The sequence below is a fragment of the Triplophysa dalaica genome, chromosome 22 (assembly GCF_015846415.1).
Source record: "Triplophysa dalaica isolate WHDGS20190420 chromosome 22, ASM1584641v1, whole genome shotgun sequence".
Classification (NCBI taxonomy): Eukaryota; Metazoa; Chordata; class Actinopteri; order Cypriniformes; family Nemacheilidae; genus Triplophysa; species Triplophysa dalaica.
This window is the reverse complement of record NC_079563.1, coordinates 9,393,303-9,415,494: the sequence shown is the minus strand read 5'-3', so window position 1 is coordinate 9,415,494 and position 22,192 is coordinate 9,393,303. Positions and strand designations below refer to the sequence as shown.

At 38.7% G+C, this 22,192-nt stretch overlaps 3 protein-coding genes and 1 long non-coding RNA gene across 6 annotated transcripts; 1 reads left to right on the top strand and 3 right to left on the bottom strand.

Moving 5' to 3' along the window:
• Positions 1 to 344: 344 nt before the first annotated feature.
• etf1b (eukaryotic translation termination factor 1b) lies at positions 345 to 6,777 on the bottom strand. Of its 3 annotated transcripts, XM_056737351.1 has the most exons (11): positions 6,618 to 6,777; positions 6,152 to 6,260; positions 5,218 to 5,393; positions 4,814 to 4,953; positions 4,481 to 4,619; positions 4,211 to 4,401; positions 3,798 to 3,927; positions 3,414 to 3,584; positions 3,268 to 3,332; positions 1,823 to 1,970; positions 345 to 1,711 (listed from the first exon to the last, which is right to left on the bottom strand). In XM_056737351.1, exons 2-11 carry the CDS (start codon positions 6,235 to 6,237, stop codon positions 1,629 to 1,631), a joined length of 1,329 nt encoding a protein of 442 aa, XP_056593329.1. In that variant the 5' UTR covers positions 6,238 to 6,260; positions 6,618 to 6,777; the 3' UTR covers positions 345 to 1,628. The 3 variants fall into 3 exon arrangements, with proteins under 3 accessions (XP_056593329.1, XP_056593327.1, XP_056593328.1); XM_056737349.1 differs by having other exon boundaries at positions 3,268 to 3,584; XM_056737350.1 differs by having other exon boundaries at positions 3,268 to 3,584; positions 6,152 to 6,257; positions 6,618 to 6,773.
• Positions 6,778 to 7,363: 586 nt separating this feature from the next.
• trpc7a (transient receptor potential cation channel, subfamily C, member 7a) lies at positions 7,364 to 14,864 on the bottom strand. Its single transcript, XM_056736849.1, has 12 exons — positions 14,732 to 14,864; positions 12,687 to 13,449; positions 11,501 to 11,683; positions 11,242 to 11,406; positions 10,439 to 10,655; positions 10,008 to 10,241; positions 9,230 to 9,494; positions 8,943 to 9,138; positions 8,615 to 8,849; positions 8,462 to 8,511; positions 8,303 to 8,378; positions 7,364 to 7,677 (listed from the first exon to the last, which is right to left on the bottom strand). The coding sequence occupies exons 2-12, from the start codon at positions 13,437 to 13,439 to the stop codon at positions 7,538 to 7,540; spliced, it is 2,514 nt and encodes an 837-aa protein (XP_056592827.1). The 5' UTR covers positions 13,440 to 13,449; positions 14,732 to 14,864; the 3' UTR covers positions 7,364 to 7,537.
• Positions 14,865 to 15,637: 773 nt separating this feature from the next.
• Positions 15,638 to 18,836, bottom strand: LOC130412035 (uncharacterized). The gene is made up of 3 exons (XR_008905152.1): positions 18,702 to 18,836; positions 16,687 to 16,789; positions 15,638 to 16,346 (listed from the first exon to the last, which is right to left on the bottom strand). It is a non-coding gene; the product is annotated as an uncharacterized LOC130412035 (long non-coding RNA).
• Positions 17,487 to 20,823, top strand: avd (avidin). Its single transcript, XM_056737126.1, has 4 exons — positions 17,487 to 17,717; positions 17,825 to 18,035; positions 20,408 to 20,528; positions 20,644 to 20,823. The coding sequence occupies exons 1-4, from the start codon at positions 17,589 to 17,591 to the stop codon at positions 20,672 to 20,674; spliced, it is 492 nt and encodes a 163-aa protein (XP_056593104.1). The 5' UTR covers positions 17,487 to 17,588; the 3' UTR covers positions 20,675 to 20,823.
• Positions 20,824 to 22,192: the final 1,369 nt, after the last annotated feature.

The following is a 22,192-nucleotide window of genomic DNA, read 5'->3' as shown; positions in this document are numbered from 1 at the left end:
GTTATCCCCAATGATTCACATTTTCGCTGAGAACGGCTGATAAAAGTGGCAGGTGACCGCAATTCCAGCCAACAGGCAAATATTTGTTTAACGTAGACAAACTTATCTATCAACAATATTATTATTGTATGACGTATGTCTAATCACGTCACAACACACTGCGTGTCAAGATGAATAAAAGCAAAAGAAATCCTAACTGCATTACAAAAATTACTAACATTTTGATACAATTCTCTCCGTAATTTACTACTAACGTTAACTCAAATTTAATCATAATGAATTTTGAGCCCAATAAATTGAGCAAAAAAAAACAGATTATACTTCGTAAATGAACAAGATGCAAGTGCATTTTGCAAACAATGAGAACATTTAATGTCCGTGATCCAGATGTAACAAATGATTTATACAAAATAGTGATGGATCAAAGAAAATATACAACATATTTAAAATATCGTGGGTCTTTGTGTTTTAATTACTCTTACATTATTATGACGACTTGTTTTAGTAGGTGCCAAAACACCAAACCATGCCACAATCAATAATGGTCCATTGACACAGCTGTCTTTTCTAAAACCAATCTGTTCTTAAAACATACTTTGGGCCGAAGGAAAGAAACTAGAGCTTTGGGGCCCAGGAATATGTCTTTTAAAGGGGAATTAAACTCACATATACTCACTCACACATCACAGTTAACACAGTAACCCCCATCCCCACCCCGTGATCGATCCGACAAGGCATTCCCATGCATGTGTTCTGCCATCATATACCGATGAGTGCTGGGAGCTCAAGCTAAGACTGTATGTGAAACAGCAGGAGGCTGAAGTTACGGTCCAGATGCTGGTACACTGTGCGGTCATATTTCACAAACTGCAAAAATCAGGCACTCATATATAGTTTATTTTGAGAATTTGCATCTCCTGGGGCTGAGGAAAACAAGAGAGAGGAGAACTGGTTCTCGGTCTTCGCGAAGGAAGCAGTGGAGCACAGGGGGATGGGTCCAGTTACTACATGGTCCATTTGAGAGGATGAAATGCCTCAATGTGGGCACAATGTGATGGTAGGAGCAGAGTGTACCGCTGGCTCAAAGTGCATCACCACCACCACCACACTGGTGTACAGCAGAAAAAAGGCAACATATCAAGTCTGGGCTAACCAGCAAATTAAAATGCAGGCCTGGCAATGTAAGCAGTATAGATCTAATTGTTTGCTACTGCTGTCTTTATACTCTGGATAAGAGAAAATATAATACTTTGGAATAAAATACAACAGCAGCAGATGCCATTATAAAAGGAGAGGCGAAAGGAAGAAAGGAGTGAGATTAGAAGGGAAGAAAAAGTAGATCTCGAAGCCTAAAGTGTGCTGTGTGAAGAGTTGATGCAGGACAGCCAGACGGGCCACAGCCATGCTGTTGCGATGACCCGGTTATTAGTGGAGAGGAGAAAACTCTCTTCCAGTCCACGGATGGAGTCACTGTCTAAAAGCCAAAGACACATAGACCCTCTGCCATCATCTCAAATTCGTATTCTCCCTCTTGCTGATTCGATCTCCTTCGCTCCCCTGCCATTAGCGGGGTACGTGAAGGGGGAAAATCTTATTTTTGAATTTGCTTTTTTGTCAGTCCCGACTACCTAGTAGTCATCCAAGTCAAAGAATTCATCGTCATCTCCTTGGTACTCCATGCCCTGGAAATCAACCCGGTACCGCAAAATTCCTGGAAAGAGAGAGTAGGTTGGGTGAAAAACAAGGCCTGTTTCATCAGCGCAACCAATGTTTATTTATTTAGATATTACTTGAAGGTTAATCATCTATGAAAAGGACTTACCACCGATGCCTCCAAAGCCTTTCACAAACTGTGAGCCTTCCTGGCTCTTGTCTGTAACGATTTCCAGCGTGGCTCCGAACTTCTTGTAGCTATTGGCAAACCACTCAAGCAGCGGCATGCTCTCGATCAGCTCGTGCTCCTGACCCGTCTAAAACAAATACACACAGTTAACGTTATATATTTCCTTCTGGAAAGACAGAGAGGCTTACGATGGAAAGTAAATATTACACAACAGGCCATCGAGCGGTTCAACCAAGCGTGTGTGTGTGTGTAAATGTGTATATATATATATATATATATATATATAAGGAATTTCAACGTTAACAGGTGCAATACATTTCTTCAGATTAATGCATAAAAAATATTTAAAGGCCATTAACGCAAAATCCGTTTTTTCTGTCATCATTGCATAGCGTTACATTATATAATCACGCTCTTATTCAAGTAAAGGCATTTAAACTATTTGGGCGCAATTTAAAATGGTTGAATTGAAAAGTCCAGTATAGACTGACAGCTTCTGCCTGTGGAACACGGCTCAACGCGACAGCGGTCCTGTCTGGTGTAAAGGCTGCGTCAGAATCTGCCGAATTCTCTTTCGTGCTTGAATTAACAAAATCACACAAGATTGTGCCAGAAAGCATATTTTATCTAGTATTTTCGCAAGCACAGTCTTCAAGAGGTTAAATAAAGTCTTAAATGAATGCAAAGAGTAGTGAAAATAGGAAGCCAAATTTAGACCTGCTTAGAACATCAGCTCATAAAGGAGCCGCGTTCTTAAACTTGCTGCTGTGACTCCTGTGACTAATGTTAATCAAAGAACCAAGAAGAAAAGAAAAGAAGAAATCAGTGTGATTTTGTAGCTTTGATAAGGATTCTTTTGTATTTCATGTATTTAGAGAACTTTATATATTTTATGTGTTTTTCTACCTGTTAAACAGGACACACTAAGTAATGGGTTTGATTAGTAGAAAAAATAATATATACAATATATACAGTTGCAAAGCCAACAATATTAGAATGTTGCTTTGATTCATAAAATGAGGCTGTTAAAGCAATGTGTTGTTTCTACACTAATTTGGAGATATAATTGAAATTATTAGAACGTAAAGTATATTTAAAAACATAAAAGCTGTGTGTGATAGTCAAAAATGTAATCGATTGACAGCACTTAAATAAACATGTTTAACAAAATTATAGTGAATTTTTTATTTCACTATACATGTGTGATTAATCGCACGAAAAAGATGTGATTAATCGCGATTAAAAGTTTTAATGTATTGACAGTCCTAATATATATATGTTCTGCAATGAAGGGATTCAAGTGATTTTACTTAAAATAAGCACCTCAATACGTTTTTAAGGGAGAAGTGTGCATTTTAAACTGTGTTTGAAAATAACATGCATGTTAAACATTCAGAACGGTTTTGATAAGTGTTTTCACCTACCTCCTTGTCAGTGAAATGAGACTTGTCCTTCTCTTGTTCTGGTGTCAGGTAGAGTGTCTTTTCATCTGATAAAAAGAATACAATTAGAAAGGAAAACATTTCTATTTTGAGAGAAAAAAACAGTGCGATGGCTATCACATACATACCGTTTTCAGGTGTAGTGTTTTCTCCGTGACAACGCAGGACGTAGCGCATAGTGTCCAAGTTTTCGTAAACTATAAGAATCTCCACCGCTCCCATCTCCAGTGCTTTGAGCGTGTCTTCAACTCCAAAACAGTACTTCCCTGTGTCCTGACTGATCTCATCAAAATATCGGCCTGATGTCAAAGCAATCAAAGCAGTCAAATCCAAGAGACAGAAGCAAAGAAACTACAACATTTTCAGGATGAAAACAACGATAACATTTCTTTTAAATTAAGTGTGCCAATCTCACAGAAAACCAACTTAGCTTATATTATTGTACTATAGTGAGCCCATGTTAAATTTGTAATTATTATGGTTTCACTGCAAATGTAGTTTGGGTGACTTGCCTATGAGTTTCTTTTCTTGGATGAATTTGACATTTGACAGCACTTCCGCTGAGAGCTCTATGGCCTGGTTGAACCCATTCTCTCCTCCATACGATATGTCGACCAGTTTTAGAACCTTACCTTGTAACCTCTACATGGGAATAAGAATTGAAATGTTAAAAATGAACAAGTGGAATGGACTGTTAAAGAATTTATTCAAAAATTAATTAACTTAAAATTTTAGGAGTGTCAATCTTTATTATTAGAACATCCTATTATTTTTCTATCAACAAATTTAGGACCCGAGTACACTAAACATTAGACTTTTGCCATTGAAAGACTTTTTACAGCATAAAATAATAAATTATGACATGTATAGTAAGGAATCACAGAAACGTGATTATACACTATAATTACATGATGGGAAAGCATACCGGATCAAACATGTCTGACTGGCTCAGCTCAGTCTTGAAGTCTGCCGATCCAGCAAGCACCAGCCCAGCCACATTCACCTTGTCATTTGATACAAACAGTTGAACGGCCGTCTCCGCTACCTTCCGCACATAGTTGTGTCTTTTCTCCATTCTCAAACGCGCAAATCGAAGAGCCGACTGTCCTCCTCTACCTGAAGTTGCAGAATAAATGTTTAAATTCTTCTCAAAAGTAAATGAATGAAGAAACAGAAAAAGATGATTATACGTTACCGTGTTTTTTGGGCAGATCCACTGTAAATTTGTGCAAAACCTCCCTTGTGTTGCCTTGTAAGGTCCCAAACAGGGCGCCGCTACCATCAATCACAATGAAACCGAACTTACTGTCATCTGACAGCAGCGCTGTTAGTGCCTGGGGAGAGAAAAATTGAATGAGACATTGTGAAAAAGTGCTTTAGAATGCCGTTCAAAGAGATTACACATAGTCCCATATATTCACATGTACACACATTAACAGCACTAACAGACAAACCAAACAGTCTGTCCTCACATTTATTGATGCCACTTCACAGCATTAGTAATATACAAAATGAATCGAGCACGTACCTCAGTATGGAACTTGTTGTCACATAAATACAAGGATGTGTTGATTGGCTTAAAAGGCTCAAAATCAATGTTGACTTTCTTTTCTTTGCCTTCTTCCGTCACTATGGTGCCACAATACACCACAAGGCCATTTGGAGGCACTGCAAAATAAAAGGGCGGTTTATGAGTAGGGATCAGTAAAGACCACACCCAAAGAAAAGATTTAATCAGCCGTATCGTATCTACACATACACAGTATATCTCTCTGAACTGCCGGCTTAATGTTTCGGCAGCATCCTTGGGAACAACCCAAGTGCTATAAAATTCACTGATCTGAGAAAAAAACAAATAAAATTGTTGACAAACTTTAAATCAACCCAGATGGAACTTAACCCTCTCTCAAAAAAAACCATGCACGCTCTCACCTTTGTTGTAGAGTTTGAGTCTCTGCTGTACTGAGGTAATGGCTCCCAACACAGAAAGTCTGTTGACTCTGCTCTTAATGTTGGAGGCTGTGCCAAACTCATCAGCCAACATCTTCGCTACACGTGAGATCTGATCCTTGGGTGGGATGATGAGGGAAATCATACTGGTACCATTTCTGAGAACCAAATCCACACAAAAGTCCATTTTTATGTTATGCAAGTTTGGCATGCAAACTGACCTGATATACACCTAATCAAAAAGGAGAATAATTTAGAGAACATTCAACTGTATAAAAGTAAAGCAAGCAATATCATTAGTTTCATGATATATATTGAGTGTTCAGTACCAATTTCACATCACCAGTCTTAAAGTCACGTTATTTCAATTTACAGTTTATAACGTATTTATCCCAGTATGTTATAATAGCATATCTGCATCTCTGCGTCAGCATTAACAACAGGGTAAATGCTCATGGCGATAGGTTACATAAGCCACAATGAAGTGAGATGAGCACTTTAACAACAATAATAATAGTGGTGCCACGCCGTGATTTATAAAGTGTAACACAAACCTATACACCGCTGCTTATTGTATTGGGAGACTATTACACGCGATTTGACCACATTATGGTGCATCACCTCCACCAAACACGCTTTAAGGCATCATCCCGGGGGATCTTTAACGTTGCATTTCAAAAGACCTCTCATCCAACATGTGTTTACACGTCACAACAAAAGACATTACAATCTAAAAACCATCCCATGCAAGTATTGAACGTTCTCTTTCCTCCAACATGCTGCTCACTTCAACAGCTGTTAGCAAGCTGCTTAGCATGTGGTCCACCCAAACCAAGTCACACACCAGATGTGTTTTTGTATGTCATTTAACACCTGTAGTGCCCAGACAAAGAGGAAGAGATGGATCGAGCCTCACCCTCTTGCCGCCTCAAGGCTTTTGATCAACTTCTTAATCTTCCAAATTTCCACGTTCCTATCCGCTGCGCTGGGGTCGTCCGCCATCTTCCTCGCGCTGTCTGGACCTGCTAAATTGAGAAATCAACTTTAGCTTACTAACGTTAACTAGTTAAACGATCAACGAGTTTAAATACCACTTGTTCGTTTCAAGGCTCACTGATCGGGGCTCTGTGACAGATCGGAATGGTTGTTTGATTTACCAGAGGTTTATTATGAATGGAAGAGGAAACATGATTGAAGTTTGATGAGCTAACAGGCTAACGTCAACGTTAATGCAACTCGGGCCTCGCGCGCGTTAATATAACGTATACCTCAAGTGTGCCACGCGCGACATAAGCGCTTATACACATCATTTTCAAACGAAACAAGCATTGCTAAATTATTCAGATGCAGCCTATTAACACAGGCGACTTTGAGATACTTACAGACTACAATGATCAACTCCGCCGTGTCCCTACGGCGGTTAATTTCTGGTCCAGAGCGAGCTAGCCGCTGTTTGACAGTGACGTGATATCTTATCGTTAGCAGCCGGTTCAGTCTTGCTACGCGTGGAGCTTTGGTGGAGGCTCACGTGGGGGGGAAACAAAAATTCCATTTAGTATCACTTCCTGAAAACGCGCACGTGGGGGTGTGGTCTAAGCGCTGTCATTGGATGATCTCGCTGTCAATCGGAGAGTGGACCAACGATTTGTGAATAGTGATCTCATCAGACCGCACCGTGGTGGAGTTTGTTACTCCACACACTGAATAAAAAATAAATGTGTAACGTTTTTTCAACCAGTCCAATCATTATGATCTACTGTTTGTAATGTTTTTGTAAGGATGTAAAAAAGATTTGGTGCTAAAATAGGCGTTATTTATTTAAGGAATTTACATAACTTGATAATAAATTGTATTGCAATTATTCATGATATAAAACAATATTTGTTTTAATATATGAAGACATGTTATACAAATATTACAACCAGTAACTAACAACTACAACCAGGCACTTTAAATATAACTTTATTCAAAACACATGATACAAATTCTCAACTACCTTTACAGACTTTATATTAATAATATAAGAACTAATCTGAATTTATCATTATCAATCTATAGATTTAATCTCTCCTGAGTTCTACAATTGCTTAGTTTAATTGCTTTTACTTGACATCTACACCCCAGAAAGGCCACTTCAAGCTATAGTTCACAAAACAATATTAAAACATAAAAACACTTTAAATTACATTCTAAACTCCATTTTCAGCATCTGAATTCAATGGGCTGTAGAGGGGTGGCCTCTTTAGTGCCCTAGACTTTATGGTCTAGGGCACTTTCAGATACATCTGCAGGGGTCCATTTTTCAAGGTCTTTTGGTTCCTTTACTGAGTTTGTCTCCAAGCTGCTGGATCAGCTCAGCAAGTTCTTCAGTGGCCTGTGACTTTTCCTCCAGGAGCTCATAGCGGAGACTGGAAATATCCTGCTTGATTTCCTTTAACTCACCTGCGGAGAACACAGGAGGCATAGAAAGGTTTTACCCAAACAAATTGTAGCTAAGAATAGAATAGAATGTTTTATTAGCTATTACAGAATGACTAAACAAGCAAGGTTTGGGCTACAGAAAGCAAGCACATAAACACAGTTAGTCAGTGTGCAAAAAATATAGAGTAGACAAGAGCACATTACAATGTAAAATACCAAACAACATAAAAAGACAACCTAAAAAAGACATAAGAACAGAAACTGCTGGTTCAGTGCAGTTATTTAATAGTGAGTTAAGAAATATATTGCAGAAAAAGGAATGAGTATTTCTCATAAATAATATTGCACAGAAGGGGGAAAGGGACATAGTGTTTTTGAAAAACGTTAAAGTGATTTAAAATTATACAAGCGTGTTAAAAATCTTTAAGGCTGATTGGAAAAAGCTGTTCTTCTGGTGTCTGACAGTTTTGGTTTTAATCGGTCAGTATCACCTGCCTCGGGGTAGCAATATTAACACACTGTATATAAAATGTTAAAGATAATTACAGAAATATATAAATCACAGCATCGCATATGTAAAAGGAATGTCATTCGAAATGTCTGTCTGAAAAAAAAGTATTATCTTAATAATAAAATCTCATTTTACCTTCATTGATCTCATCACTTTCACTGTCAATTTGGGCCTTCAGGACATATCTCTTTATAAGACGTTTCATGAGATTCTACAAAAGCAAGAGAGTTTAGAATGCTTTATTTGGCAAACATAGGAACAGGGACATTTATTTGCAGGAATGACCATCAGTACCTGATATCTTGTTGGGTGCTTGATGGTATTTTTAACTGTGAATCCCTCTGCTGCAGGATAAGGTCGAAACCGATGAAGCTGTTGAATAAATCAAAAATAAATTAGCTTTTTGTTTCATTAAAAGATGACATAACAGTCAGCGCTCCAAAGAACTTGAGTGACCTCTGACCTTTGATTGTGGATTGGCTATTCCCATGTCCTGCTCGCTGCTGTTGGTCTGGTCTCCGGTCTTGCATGAACCCGCCAACGCTTTTATGCGTTGAGTCATGTAGTAGAACGATTTGGGACTGGGCATTAGATTAAAGGGGGGTGGAAGAGTGCTTCCTTCATCAAAATAGGAGAGCCAAAGCTTGGCACGAGCAAACTTCCATTCGACATCAGCATCCTCCTGTTCTCACAAGCACATCCAGACAAAACATTATCACATTATCTCAGAGTCGCCTGTAGAGTTTCCAGCATTAGAAAACCTAATTTTCCTCACTTCAATTTCCTGGTACGAGTGATTGATCATAGCTATCAGCATGTTGAGCAACACCACCACCATTGTGACATTATAGACCCCGTAGAGTATGTAACCTATGTTCTCAATGAACTTATGATCATACTTCAAGACCACAGAGATAACCTCAGACAAACCAAAGATGGACCAGAACAGTGTCTTGAAACTTTCTTCCACGCTGCAACAAAAATAGACACACAAAATGAAAAGAAATACTACTAGACTGGTGACAAAGTTACCATTTGGGGAGTTTTGATTTAGTGACTTACGTGGTAAAAGCAGGGTTGTATTTAGCTCCTAAATAGTAGGAATACAAATTAAACATGCCAATCATAAAAGCAAGGAAGACCATGATGAAGATGACCATGAACTTGAAAATATCCTTAACAGTGCGGCCAAGGGATATCTGTAAGGGTCCGAAACTCTCGTTGGCTGGCAGAACATAGGCAATACGTGAGAAACTCAGCACCACAGCGATGGAGTACAAGCCCTCAGAGATGAGCTGTGGATCAGAGGGAAGCCACCTGTTCCTGGCTGAGAGGAGAGAATTATTTGTGTAGATTCTGGTTTCACCACTTGATGGCAGCATTTTGTTTCGTCACAGAGAACAGCAGAGAAATGTCTGTGCCACATTTTATTAGTATTTCACTATGAAAAGAAAGAGATACTCTGGTCATTTATAAAAGGGATAGTTCTGCTTCTTGGTGCTGATTGGTCTATAGCTGTGGTTTATCCATGATGCTGCACAGCACCCATAGCCGACTGTAATTTTAGTTGCATGGCAACATTTTGCTGTAATTTACATGTTAGATATGTGACTCTGTGATTGATTTCATTTATAAAACATAAGCATCAAAAAAAATTTTTTTTAAAGCCTATCATAACAATAATTTCCAGCAATAAACATATACCTCTTGTAACATTTTGCTTACATTCAAAAGTAATGACAGTTAATTTTATAGTTTAGTTTTTATTAACTGTATAGATTTGTTATGTTTTTCTCAGTTCTAAATTTAAAATCGAAAAAGTAAAAGTCATGCTACGTACCATAAGTAAAGTAGGCTACTTCTGGTGGCAGTGAGGCATTGCTCAAGTCTGCATTGGTCACGTACAAGTCCACATACAGCTGTGCACGGGAGGCCTGGAGAAAGGCCATGAGCCGTGCAGTGAAGGACGCCACAAACACAGACAGCATGCCGAAGTCTAAAACGTTCCACAAATGCATGAGGTACTCTCGTGCCCCATCAGCCCAAACCTCTTTACACTCTGTCCAGATCATTCCTGATCAAAGTATAGAATTAGAGTAACTCATTACATTCATGTTTAGATTTTGTTTTAGTGATGGTCTATATTAATTGGGCCTTTAGCAGAAACTCGAAATAAATAGATGTTTTATCAAATAATTTATTATGGATGACCATCCTGTCAGCGGTTATCTACGTCTAAAATCTATCTTTTTGGGCTTAACTGACACTCACCTAGTACCCATTCCATTATCATCAACTCTGTCCAACTGAACTGAGTGGTTTTGATACGAAAGATTTGACGTGGATGATCTGTGATTGTTTCATTAGGAAGGTTTTTGACTCCTGCAAATCGGTCTGAGGCATTGAGAACAAGAAGGCCCAAGAAGAGTGTAAATGATACAGCGTGAGCTACAAACTTCATGAAGGGACTACGGAGAACCTGGCCCACCTACAAAAAAGTGAAGCAGAAATCAGACAAATAATAAGATCAATATTTTCACATATTTTTACATTCACACATACGTTGCTAGTTGTGTAGACCAGGGGTTTTCAAATCTGATAATTTTATCTTTTTTATCTTTAATAAATCCCGACTTAATAGAGCAATTTTACAAAAACAGTTTCTCTTAAGTTACATTATTATATATAATTTTTTCTCACTATTGTAAATATATTAGTTTAATTAAATGTGAATCTAACTTTTTTTATTTATTTATTTAAAAATATATTTTAATCAAATTTAATTATATATTTTAGAACGTTTTGTCATTTTATTCACATTTTGCATTATAATCCAACTTATTTATTTTAGCATTATGTATTACTTGAATATGCTATAATTTATAACCTTTTTGTGACAATTATTCCCTAGACTGTTATGTGAATCCCTTTCACTCCCCTGCAACCCCCGGGGGTCCTCAGACATTAGTTTGAAAACCTCATACACTTCAAAGTTCTCTTAATATTATTGAGCAATAAAAAACAGTGTGGAAGCAAGTGGCCTGCCCAGTTGATTCTGCAAGATGATGTCCTACCTTGCTTAAGGGCATTATCCAATAGGCGATAGCAAGAAATGGCAAACCCACCATCACTCCCAACACTGTCCAGCATTTTACACCTATTGATTGTTGCCGTAGGCTTGACAGATTCTCATACCACAGTGTCAGCAGCTGCTGCTGGCAATTCGGATGAGCCACAAACTGCACAGGACAGACTGAATTAGACATTGTCTTGCATTAGCTTCATAGCTTGGAAAAACATTCTGAATACATCGTAGCTTAAATTCCTTTGTACCCTTTTGACTTCGTACTTAATGGCCAGTTTGACCCGGCTTAGGCAGGGCCTGTGGTGTTCGCTCGGAGGGTCCTGGTCCACGTCTCCATTCAAGATGGCCTCCACCTCCTCTGTGTTCCTGCAAAGATCCAGAACCCCTTCCACAAAATCCTTACACTGCATGGAGAGCTTTCTGTAGTCGTTCTGCATAAAAAAATGAAACAGTGACTTTTAAAAGTGGCATTTAAATAATCGCTTGCAAAAACAATTCACTCCAACACGGCCAAGTCGCATCTAGCAGGCGGTAAATGACAGCGGAGTGCTCAGCTACGTGCAAAAATTCTGTAAGTTCACCCGAATCCCAAGTCACACCTCTGATTGATGTTTGCATTTGATCTTTTCAAACAGAATCTGATGTAGGACACCCCTGAGAAGCCTACACCAATAATTAGAGCATCACATTGTTTTAAGAGATCAAACATTTTATGTTGAATTAAAGACAAGGAATCATTTACACACCATTACAACTGTCGAAAGCTATAGTCTGTGGAGAAAAATGGTGATGAGAGAATAATAACTGGGTGATTACAGGAAGCTCTCGATGGAGCATCTTTAATAATAGCTCAGTAACCACAATAAGAGGAAAACTGTCTGGATATGAGAACTCCTGATTAGATATTTCCCCAGAGCGGCTTTCAGAAAGAAAGTTCTCCCTAAAACATTTATATATAAAACAGCACACATCACTGAAGCGTATGAAGCTCTCTGGAGAAACATCTTCTTTCGGAAAAATTCTGTGTATAGAGATTACGCCGAACCAGAAACTGTCATCGAGCAGCCTCTAATTTATAATGAGGCTACTCTCAGGGGTGGGAAATTGGTTTTCGGCTGGAATATTCGGCTGGTCTTTGAGCTCAAATGAGCAAAGACATTTCTTTCATGGAGACATTACAGGGTCATGAACATGTTCTTCATGATCGGAGCCTCCCTAAATAAACTGAGAAAGTGCTTTTTTCTGCTCATACTGATTCAAATGTGCTTTGAGAGTATCCTGATAGTACTCTCTGGGAGTTTGTGTAACTACATAATGAGTCACTGATTCACTTCACTGGTTTTAGGAATGTTATCTCCGGCCCCACCACCCATAAGTAAAATTCATTCCGTCCCCCAATGAAAGTTGAGACTGTGTATCTCTGCACCCCCTTACCTTAAATTCAGTCTCAATGTTGGCCAGTTGTGCCAACTCATTGCTGAGTTCCAGGGCTGTGAGCACGGGGTCCTCGCTGGAAAGCGACAGATAGGCGGCGCTGGCGAGGCCTTTATATGCGTTCATCCTCAAACGCGAGTGGCTGAACGAGTCCTGCTTTTGTTTGTCCGCACACTCCCCGCACTTGCAAAAATAGTCGTGCGGTTTCTCAATTCGAGCGCCCTTGAGTAACAAAATATGCACGATTTCGTACTCCTTGCAGTGGGCGGCCAGAATCATGGGCGTGATGTCTTGGGAGAAGCGGGTTCCGTCCTCGTCATAAGCGTAGAAGTCATCATCACGCTGCTCTTGCTCCAGGGGGCTCAGAGTCAGGCGGAGCCCCCCCTCAAATGCCGGGTGCGCCAGGATGGCCTCCACTATTCGCACGTAGCCCTTGCTGATGGCCAACAGCAGGGCATCCCCCACCCGTGCCAGACCCTCTTTCTTCAACAGCAGTTCGGTGACCTCTAGGTGCTCGTTGCCTACAGCGAGCTGCAAAGCATTTTGGCCCATGTAATCCACGCAGTTCACGTTCAGCGTCTTGGACTCCTCAAGCATTTTACGGACCACGGGGATGTTTCCATATTCAGCCGCATCCAGAAACCGCTCCTCCTCGTCTGTGAGGCTGGTGCCACGCTCGCTGAACATGTAGGCAGGGCCGCGAACGGCCTGGCGTCTGCATTTCTCTCGTAGGGTTGTGTGTCTGCGCTGCATGGCCTCAAATCTGAATTATAGAGAAAACGTCAATGTGAAACTAAATTGTTAAATAGTGAAACTAGACTGGACTGCAACTTAAAAGCGTTCTGTCAGATCAATGCAGGCACACAAGTACAAACTGCATGCATTACGGTGCATAAAACATGTAGTCAATGAGATCAATGTAGAGGGACATCTAATAAGACATATCCCACACCACAGCTTTTTCTCATTACGGGAACATACCAGCAGAAAGCACCCATTGGGAACAGATGTTCTTAATGTCATATTGTGTGTGTGATCTTCACCTCAGGACTTAATTAATTCACTTAGTAGAATTAGCTGGAGACGCTTTGTAGTGGCATTTCCCCTTGAACATAAAAAGGCTTCAAAGAAGTAGAATTAGGTTAAATCATAAGCGAGTTATATCTCAACATAAGCCAGGTATACAGCTAAGGACAAAATCTAATTGTGTTCCTTTTTGCAAAAGCCTCAGAGCAAACCGTGCGTCACTTATAATAAAACTTCAACATGATACATCAAACGTTCTGAATCTCTTGTGTGCATTTTGCTCCATTTTCAAATCTTTACTTATCAGGTTTCTGAGCACGCAGTGGATAAAGAATTGTTAGCCTGTAAATGTCTCCGTCAACAGTCCGGAAACTGAAAAGAGATTGAAATAAACAGACTGAAGGATGCCAGCCTAATAGTGGTTATCGTCATTCATGGGGTACATTTTAATGTTCAGATGTTGTTATTTTCTGACTCGAAGTACGTTATGGAGATGTCAGTTGGGTTTCGTTTCATTAACGTAACAACTTATTTCTTTAAAAGAAAATGAGCTGTATCGAAAACTACATAGTTGAAAAAGTAAAAACGTATAGAACTATACAAAATAATATCAGATAACTTAACTTATAAATGAGAATTAGAAGTTGCTAATTCTAATATTTTGGAAAATCTAAGCACACCTTTGTGACACTTTGATCACTTCTAAAACTAAAGGAGACACAAATGAGATTCTCAGAAGAAAAATCTAAGAAGCAGGACACTTGGCATCCTGTACACAAAACGATATCTTGTTGTCTACAGTAAACTGAAAGCGTTAAATAGGCCTAAGATTTTCTCTCCTATGGGGAGTTTAAGAACACATGACTTTTAATAAAAACTGCAAAATTGCCTTAAAAGAAATGCCAACTAAAGATATCAAATCTGCATTTATGATCTACCATCACTTTTGACATTCCAATACAATTTTAATTTGTGTATTCAGTCACACACGATGACACCCGATGACGTCTTATACTTACGAATGTGATGAGTTACTTTCATGTGGATGGCCGTGGTGGTGCCCATGATAGTCGAATTCATCATCGCTGTCAAACAACCCGTGCGCATGATGTCCAAACTCCTCGGTGTGTTTAGAAACCTCACCATCCTGAAGATCTGACAACTCTGTCTTGTTTGGGTAATTTGGCCGGTCCGATTCTTCTACACTGTTGCCAGGAAGAGTCATACACCTGCTTACGATGGAGCGGTCAGAGAAAGAGTTTCGGTCACTTTGTAAAGCGTCGGACACGCCAGCATCAGCGGCGGAAAGCGCCAGCGGGAGGCTGCAAAGAGCGGCATGAGATATGACGAATTGCTCTTTTGCATGCATATCGCGGTCGTCCCTCTGGTTCAACATTTTTAAAGCAAAAAATGCGCGTGAGCTGTCCAATCTACATGTGTCATAACTTGCTTTGCAACAAGTGTGAATCTGAGATAGATAATCAAGCACTCGACCTCCCTTTAAGACTTTTCTTTGATCACCCCCCCCCCCCCATCCCCTGTACACTCCACAACCCTCCATCACAGGTGTCAGCCTACCATCAAACCTGGTGAGCAAAGATCACATCACATGCACGCGTGGGGAACTCCGTGGACATTTCAATCTAACTCTCAGAATGATGTGTGGGGTGATATTGACCCCACAAATGTTTTTATATAATATAAATAATGTACAATTTATTTGTATTTGCTGTTTACTCACCCGTATCACCTAAATGAATATTTAAAAAAAAAATACTAGGACAAAACGTCACTTTTGTATATTTTATTTATACATTAATGCATACAAATGAAAACACAAGAAGCTGTTGATTCTCATAGATGATTCAAATACTTAAAAACACACACAATTGAAGCTCTGGCTCCAGAAGGCACTAGAAAAGAATATACAGAATGAACTGAAAACATAAAATATGTATTTTCAAATATATGTATTTTCTGCCGTGTCTGTATTGCTGTATTGTTCTGCTGTTCAAAGGTTTAAATATAAATTTTAGAAGATGTCAAAGTTGCCTTGATCCCCAACATGACAGAATGGGTTAAACCAAACAAAAAACTATTCAACAAGCTAATATTTTCAAGGAGGAAAACCTTCAAACAAACAATGTTTTAAAAATGATATTCCAAAATGTTTCTTGCTGAGAGTTGAATCACGTTTTAGCAAATAATTTAAAAATGCTGACAAAGCCTGATTGATGACCTGCAACAATTGGATGATTCTGTCAATACTTTAGCCCACAGGTCTGTGCACTAAGACAGCATCTTTCGGGGATGCTTCTGCGATTGAGGAAATAGCGCTGTCAATCACAACAGAGACTTTCCAGAAAAATCCCATGCAACAGATGTTGGGAGTGTGGGTGAAACAATGCTGAGAGTTTTCTAAATGTTTTGTGAATGAAGTCGAAATGTCAGAGAGAAAGTGGGAGTTTTAGGTTTTAGAACAGCCAGTAAAACCAAGAGAAAGCAGGTGCAGCTGTACTCCATTCCCTGATAGATTTAATGCTTTCTGCACCTCCCACACACAACTGTTGTAGTCTACTCGAGGTCTCTAATGCCCCAAACAGAAAATGATGGTTAATCAGTTTTTTTCTTGTTCTGAAAAACATAAAACAACACATTCAAATGTATTTTGCAGTTACATAAGATATGGAGCATTAAGAGAATCGGTATTTTGCCTGGTTTAGTCATTCCACTTTTTAGTTGTTTTCACTATTAAGTATGGACCTCTTAAAACTGATTCCACATACTCTGTACTTTGAAATTTGTTTTAAATGTAGCATCTTCACACTTCATAAATTATTATGACATGCGTGTCCACAGTATTGATCTATGTTGCCCAATGGGACAGAGATTAGAGACCCAGCCGTCACCCAGGTGACATAATAATCCTTTCAGAGAAGAAAGAGAAATCAAAAGTATACACAGATATACACACCTGTTCTTCCCCAAGGTGTTAAAAGAGACATTCAGGTCACTTCAAGTACAAACTGGAGCTTCAAACAATGTTCTCGCAGCCAGTAATCTCTTCTTCAGCCAGTCTGAAACCCATCAAAAATGTGTATACACTCATACATCATACATGCATTTATGCATGTATATATTAAATCTATATGCAAAGAGACGGTTTATATACATGTAGGTCTATATACGGGCTCTCTAAAATTGAAATATATAAATAAACAAATATGGATAAACAGTGAATGAAACTGCATTAGTGTCTCTGGGAAAACAATGTAATGACCACAAAACACAATGGTCTGTGAAATGTCACATAAGTATTGCTTCCCTCACTGTGACCTAGCTGTTGAGTGAAGACAAAAAACATTAATGCCACTTGCCACACTGGGTCGTGTGGCCAAGAGTAACCTGACATTTCTTATTACTCATGGATTGAGTCATAAAAGGCTGCTACAGCTGAACCACATTAAAAATAACAAAAAACCTGTTACCATTAAACCACTAGATAATGTGTTAGAGGAAAAGGTCAATTGAATTGCAAGATTATTACTACAATATGAGATGAAATTACATTTTTGAGCATGCAAACATGTTCAGATACACAAATAAGTGGAAAAATGTTAATACAATGTGCAAAACAAATGTTTTAAACGGAGAACACACCTTTCCGGAAGTAATTGAATTTTGAGTATATGATAATACCATTTGGCTACTATGAAACAATCCACTTTTATCAGATATTAAATATTTGGGACAGCAGTGCCCCCCTCTGGTCAGCTTAGTTTAAAAATGAAATACAACCAATGAAACGCTTACCTGCACATGCAAATTAATTAATTGGATTGTGGGATAATTAGATTGGCGTGGTTTACGTCAAATATGACCCACGACGCTAAACAGTCGTATTTCTCGAAGATGACGTCACTGATGTGGTGGTCGCTTTTAGTGAGTTTATTAGCATACAGAAACACGTCTGCAAATGAGCTTCCTTCAGAGATGAACGTGAAGGTAATTTTAAGGAACCGAGGTGGTAAAATGCAAATAGTAACGTTTCTAATCACGCTTAATCTTATCAGAAGTTGCAGTTGATGTATGCGATGTTTTAATCCTTTTAGGGGAACGCTTGTAATATAACCGGTGCATGGCGCAATGAACTGGGTTCCACGCTCCGTGTGAAAGTGGAAGGATCGCAGATCACTGGAGTTTATGAGACCGCGGTGGAGTCCACGCGTGGGGCAGCGGGCCGTGAAAGCAAAGCTAAAATCATCGGAGTAGTTGGTGAAGGGCCTCAACCTACCGTTTCATTTGCCGTGATGTGGGAGAAAGGTAACGTTAACACGAAACAATCATGAATGTGTTTATTGGCTATATATGTTAACACAATAAACATCTGTTAATTTATTTTCCCTGATATTACCGAATTCTTTAAATCGTAAATTTAACCATAGATGGTTTCAGCAGCAACAACATAAACGTTGTGTGACCCAAACTTAACTTCTAATTGATATGTTGGACCTTGCATAGATTTAATTGAATTTTATCACAAACCAGACGTTTCCTCGGGGCTCGCGCGTGCGTCCGATTATACCGTTTATAGACTTATTAATTTGATGATGCATGTACGTTTTATTTGTTCAGTGTGACTTTACTAAATTTCTCGCAGCAAGTTGTGGTAATATCAGTACACACTTCATTTTAACTGGAAGTGGTAGACAACACGAGTACTTTCAAGGATTCTTTCAAAAGAAACCTAGAAGTTACTTTGCTAAACTTGCCTCTCCAATATTTAGATTTTTTTAAAATATTTTTAAATTAAAAATAAATTGTTGTATTATTAGACACTAGCCAAACACAGATCACAAGTGATGAAATGGGTCTATTGCAGTTATTCATACAATAAGAATGTGGTGTAAACGCAAATTCAAATTTAAAATCAATGTAATTTAAAGGGATAGTTCAGCCAAAAACTTCAATTTGCTGTTATTTACTCACCCTCAGGCCATGAACGTCTCCTAGCGACATGTTGACGTTTTGTAAAACGAATCGTTTGATATTTTCTTAAAACTTAACTTCATTTTTAATAATATTAGCAATAATGTGCAGCACTGCACACAATCGCAATCTTCTTCTTGAAGTATTTGAAGGCAGATGGCATACCAGTGTCTGGTACGTTTAGCGCCACCTGCAGAAAGGGAGTGTTGAGGCTGTACAGTATGGCTAATATTATTAAAAATCATGTTCAAATTTATGAAAATATTGAACGAGTCACTTCACGAACCGTCAAAATGTTGACAGGAGCCGCTTTTTGGAATGATGTGCTTTAGGAACTCTTAGACAGGTGGACCCCATATACTCCCATTATATGAAGCAGAGAGGGCTGTGGATTTACCAAACAATCTTTGTTTCGACAATGTCACTTGCATCTCGGATGGCCTGAGGGTGAGTAAATAAACGGCAAATTGTTGAGTTTTTGGCTGAACTATCCCTTTAAGTGTTCATCTATGAATTGGCCATAGCCTTAAAGGAATCATCGTATGAGCACTTTCAACAAGTTTGTAAGATTTATTAGTTTTTCATGAAATGTCTGAAAAACACTCAACGGCTGTGTAAACGAAACCATTTTTGTGTCGTCAGAAACAGTTCTGCCCACAGCAACCCGTTTTGGTGCATGTATCTCTAAATCATTATGAGTAACCGTGTCTAGTGTGTCAACAACATGTGAGTATTACTGATATGGCAATGGTTTAGCTAAATTATGTTTCCTCTTCGGTTAGTTAATGCGCTCACGTTGTGTGTATGCGCATGCTTGCCAAAAATCTATGGAATGCACACCTGCAGATCTCAGCAGAATTACTTGGATTTTAGCGCTTGTCGTTGACCAGTAATAACATTACACTCAACTTGAGAGTATAACTAGTATGCTGTGACAGATTTTTTTTTTTTTTTGTCTAAGGTCGAATGATTTGAGACTTTCAAAACGAAACCTTAGTGTTTTCCCCCCATTTTATAAGCCAAACAAACAGCTTGCTGCAGCTGAATATATTAATGCACATAATGTATTAACATACATACAGGTTGTTTCCACGTTTTCTGGGTTGCTAGATGCACCGGGGACCCGGTTATAGCACTTAAACACAGGAAATGTAGGATTTTCATTCGATGACTCCTTTGAAAAAGTAGAGTGGTGTGACCGGGATTTCTCTTAAAATGTATTTATATCCTTATCATGGTTTCTGCGTTTGCCGGTTCCATCAGTTAAGTAAAGAAATTCCCATGTATTGTTCTAGCCATGGGGAAGCTATATAATTTTATAAAAATTTGTTAACACTCAGACATTTGCGCTCAAACACATCTGGGAACTGTGAGCACAAGTTCTATAGTGTTGTTTTAAGTCACACTTATTTTTCCTGGGAATCTCATACAACCGATATAATTGTATCAGAAATTCATATTCATTGTATTTTTAATATAATTATAGATATATTTTTTTTGGTCTCTATAGTTCATTGACCCAATTTCAATATACTACAGTTATGCTACTTTTGAATAGTATAGTATGCAAATTGTATTCTTAAAATTCTGGATTTTTTTGGTGATGTGAATAACTGTAGGGACTGTTAGTTTGGCAGAAATCATTTTGTATGCTTGTGAATAGTGTTCTGTATTGCCGTTACAAGTGTTTTACATTTTTACTGCAGGCTCATGTTCTGCTTGGGTTGGTCAGTGCTTCATTTTACCTGGTGATGTGCGAGTACTGAAAACCTTCTGGCTGTTACGCAGCGCGGCTGACAACTTATCAGGCGACTGGGGAAGTACCAGGTAAGCAGGGCATAAGTAAATGGATTTGCCTAAAGTGAGCAAACATTACATTTTTCTGTGTTGTGGAATTACTATTGACTTGCTGTGTCTCAAAATGTCCCCCTTTTTATTTTAGGTTGGGAGAAGATCTGTTCTTCATGATTTGAATTTTAAATAAGAACTTTGTAATAAATCCCATTTAAATGACTTGATGATGTTGAATTTTCAGTAATCTTGTGCATTTAACCCTACTGAAACATTAAAAGTACAAAAATCCCCTGTGTAATAAAAGGCAGAACTTTTGTGTGGTTTAAATTATGCATGATCTTGTCATGGTTGTGTTGGCTGTACTTCTTGAGGAGGAGGGGATGGTTAGAGTAAAAAAATCTGCCAGTTTGCACAGTGGTTGAATACACAATGACTTTCACAACTGTTCAGTTTTTTAACCTGTGGGCAAAATACTGTACCGCTATACCTCCTGACTGGAGCTGGATCACTCATTCTGCACTTTCATCTAGTAGAAAGTGCAACTTGATCTTGGAAATGTGGCATGCTTGTTTTGTTCTATCTTATTATATAATCGCATCCTATATATATATACACCTATTTGTGTTCTTGTACACGTGGATGTAGTCTTATAATATATTGTGCTAATTGTGTATAATATATTATATCGAAGCACTTCTTGTGTCTTGCTGTTGACATTGTGCTTGTCTGCTTTGGGTATAAGTTTTAGTTTTAAAAAAGCCTAACATGCACAAGAAGCACAGTAAATATTGTATAATGTTAATCAGAGCTGTTGTTGGAATATTTAAGTCTATATTTCACAATTCATCGTAAAGGTGTGATGAACTGTGCTTGTTTATTGTTTTATAACGTAATATGAGGTCTACTTATGACATTCGTGTGGTTTGTCATCCACAAACATCATAATCATTACTAGCCTATGTTCTACCCAGGTTTTGAGGCCAGCTCTACAAACGCTCGGTTCTAATGGGCTGTTGAAGTCACTTGGAAGTAAACGCCCTCTGCTTTGATTGGATAACAGACTGTGTAGTTGGAGCCTTCTGTGAATTTGGTTCGAGACATAATGTTTGGTTACACATTAGCGCCATTCAGTTTTCGAGACCTCCCCTCAGCAGTATTTCATGTGATCCAATCACACAGGATGATTTTACTCCAATTAACCGACTTATTTCCCGGATGTGAAGGCAAGGCTTTGCATGTAGTTTGTATAGCCTATAGGTTTATTTAGTTTAATGCTATATGACCGTACCATACCTCACCGCTATCGCGGGTCTCAAATGTTAAGAGAGTTTCCATGATAAATTAACTAACGGGAGGTGGAACGTCTTAAAAATAAACTTTAACCCCGCATCCCTAATATCGGAATCTGAAGGAATGCTATCCAATGACTGTATTCTTCCACAACCAGGGGTGGCACGATATAAAGATATCTTAAACGGCATGTTTGTTTGCTTGCTCGCTCTATCTGGTTCTGCGCCACTTCAGAATGGGCGGGGTTAGAGAAGTAGTCGTTGATATTTATCTGTAGAAGGGGTGTTCAACCTATCAATGTTGTCATAGATAGGTGTATTCCAGAGCCTGATGATCTCTTGGCCTGGTGTTAATAACAGATGTAATCTCAGTAACAAGGGCGTTTTTAGTTCTAACACTTACATGAT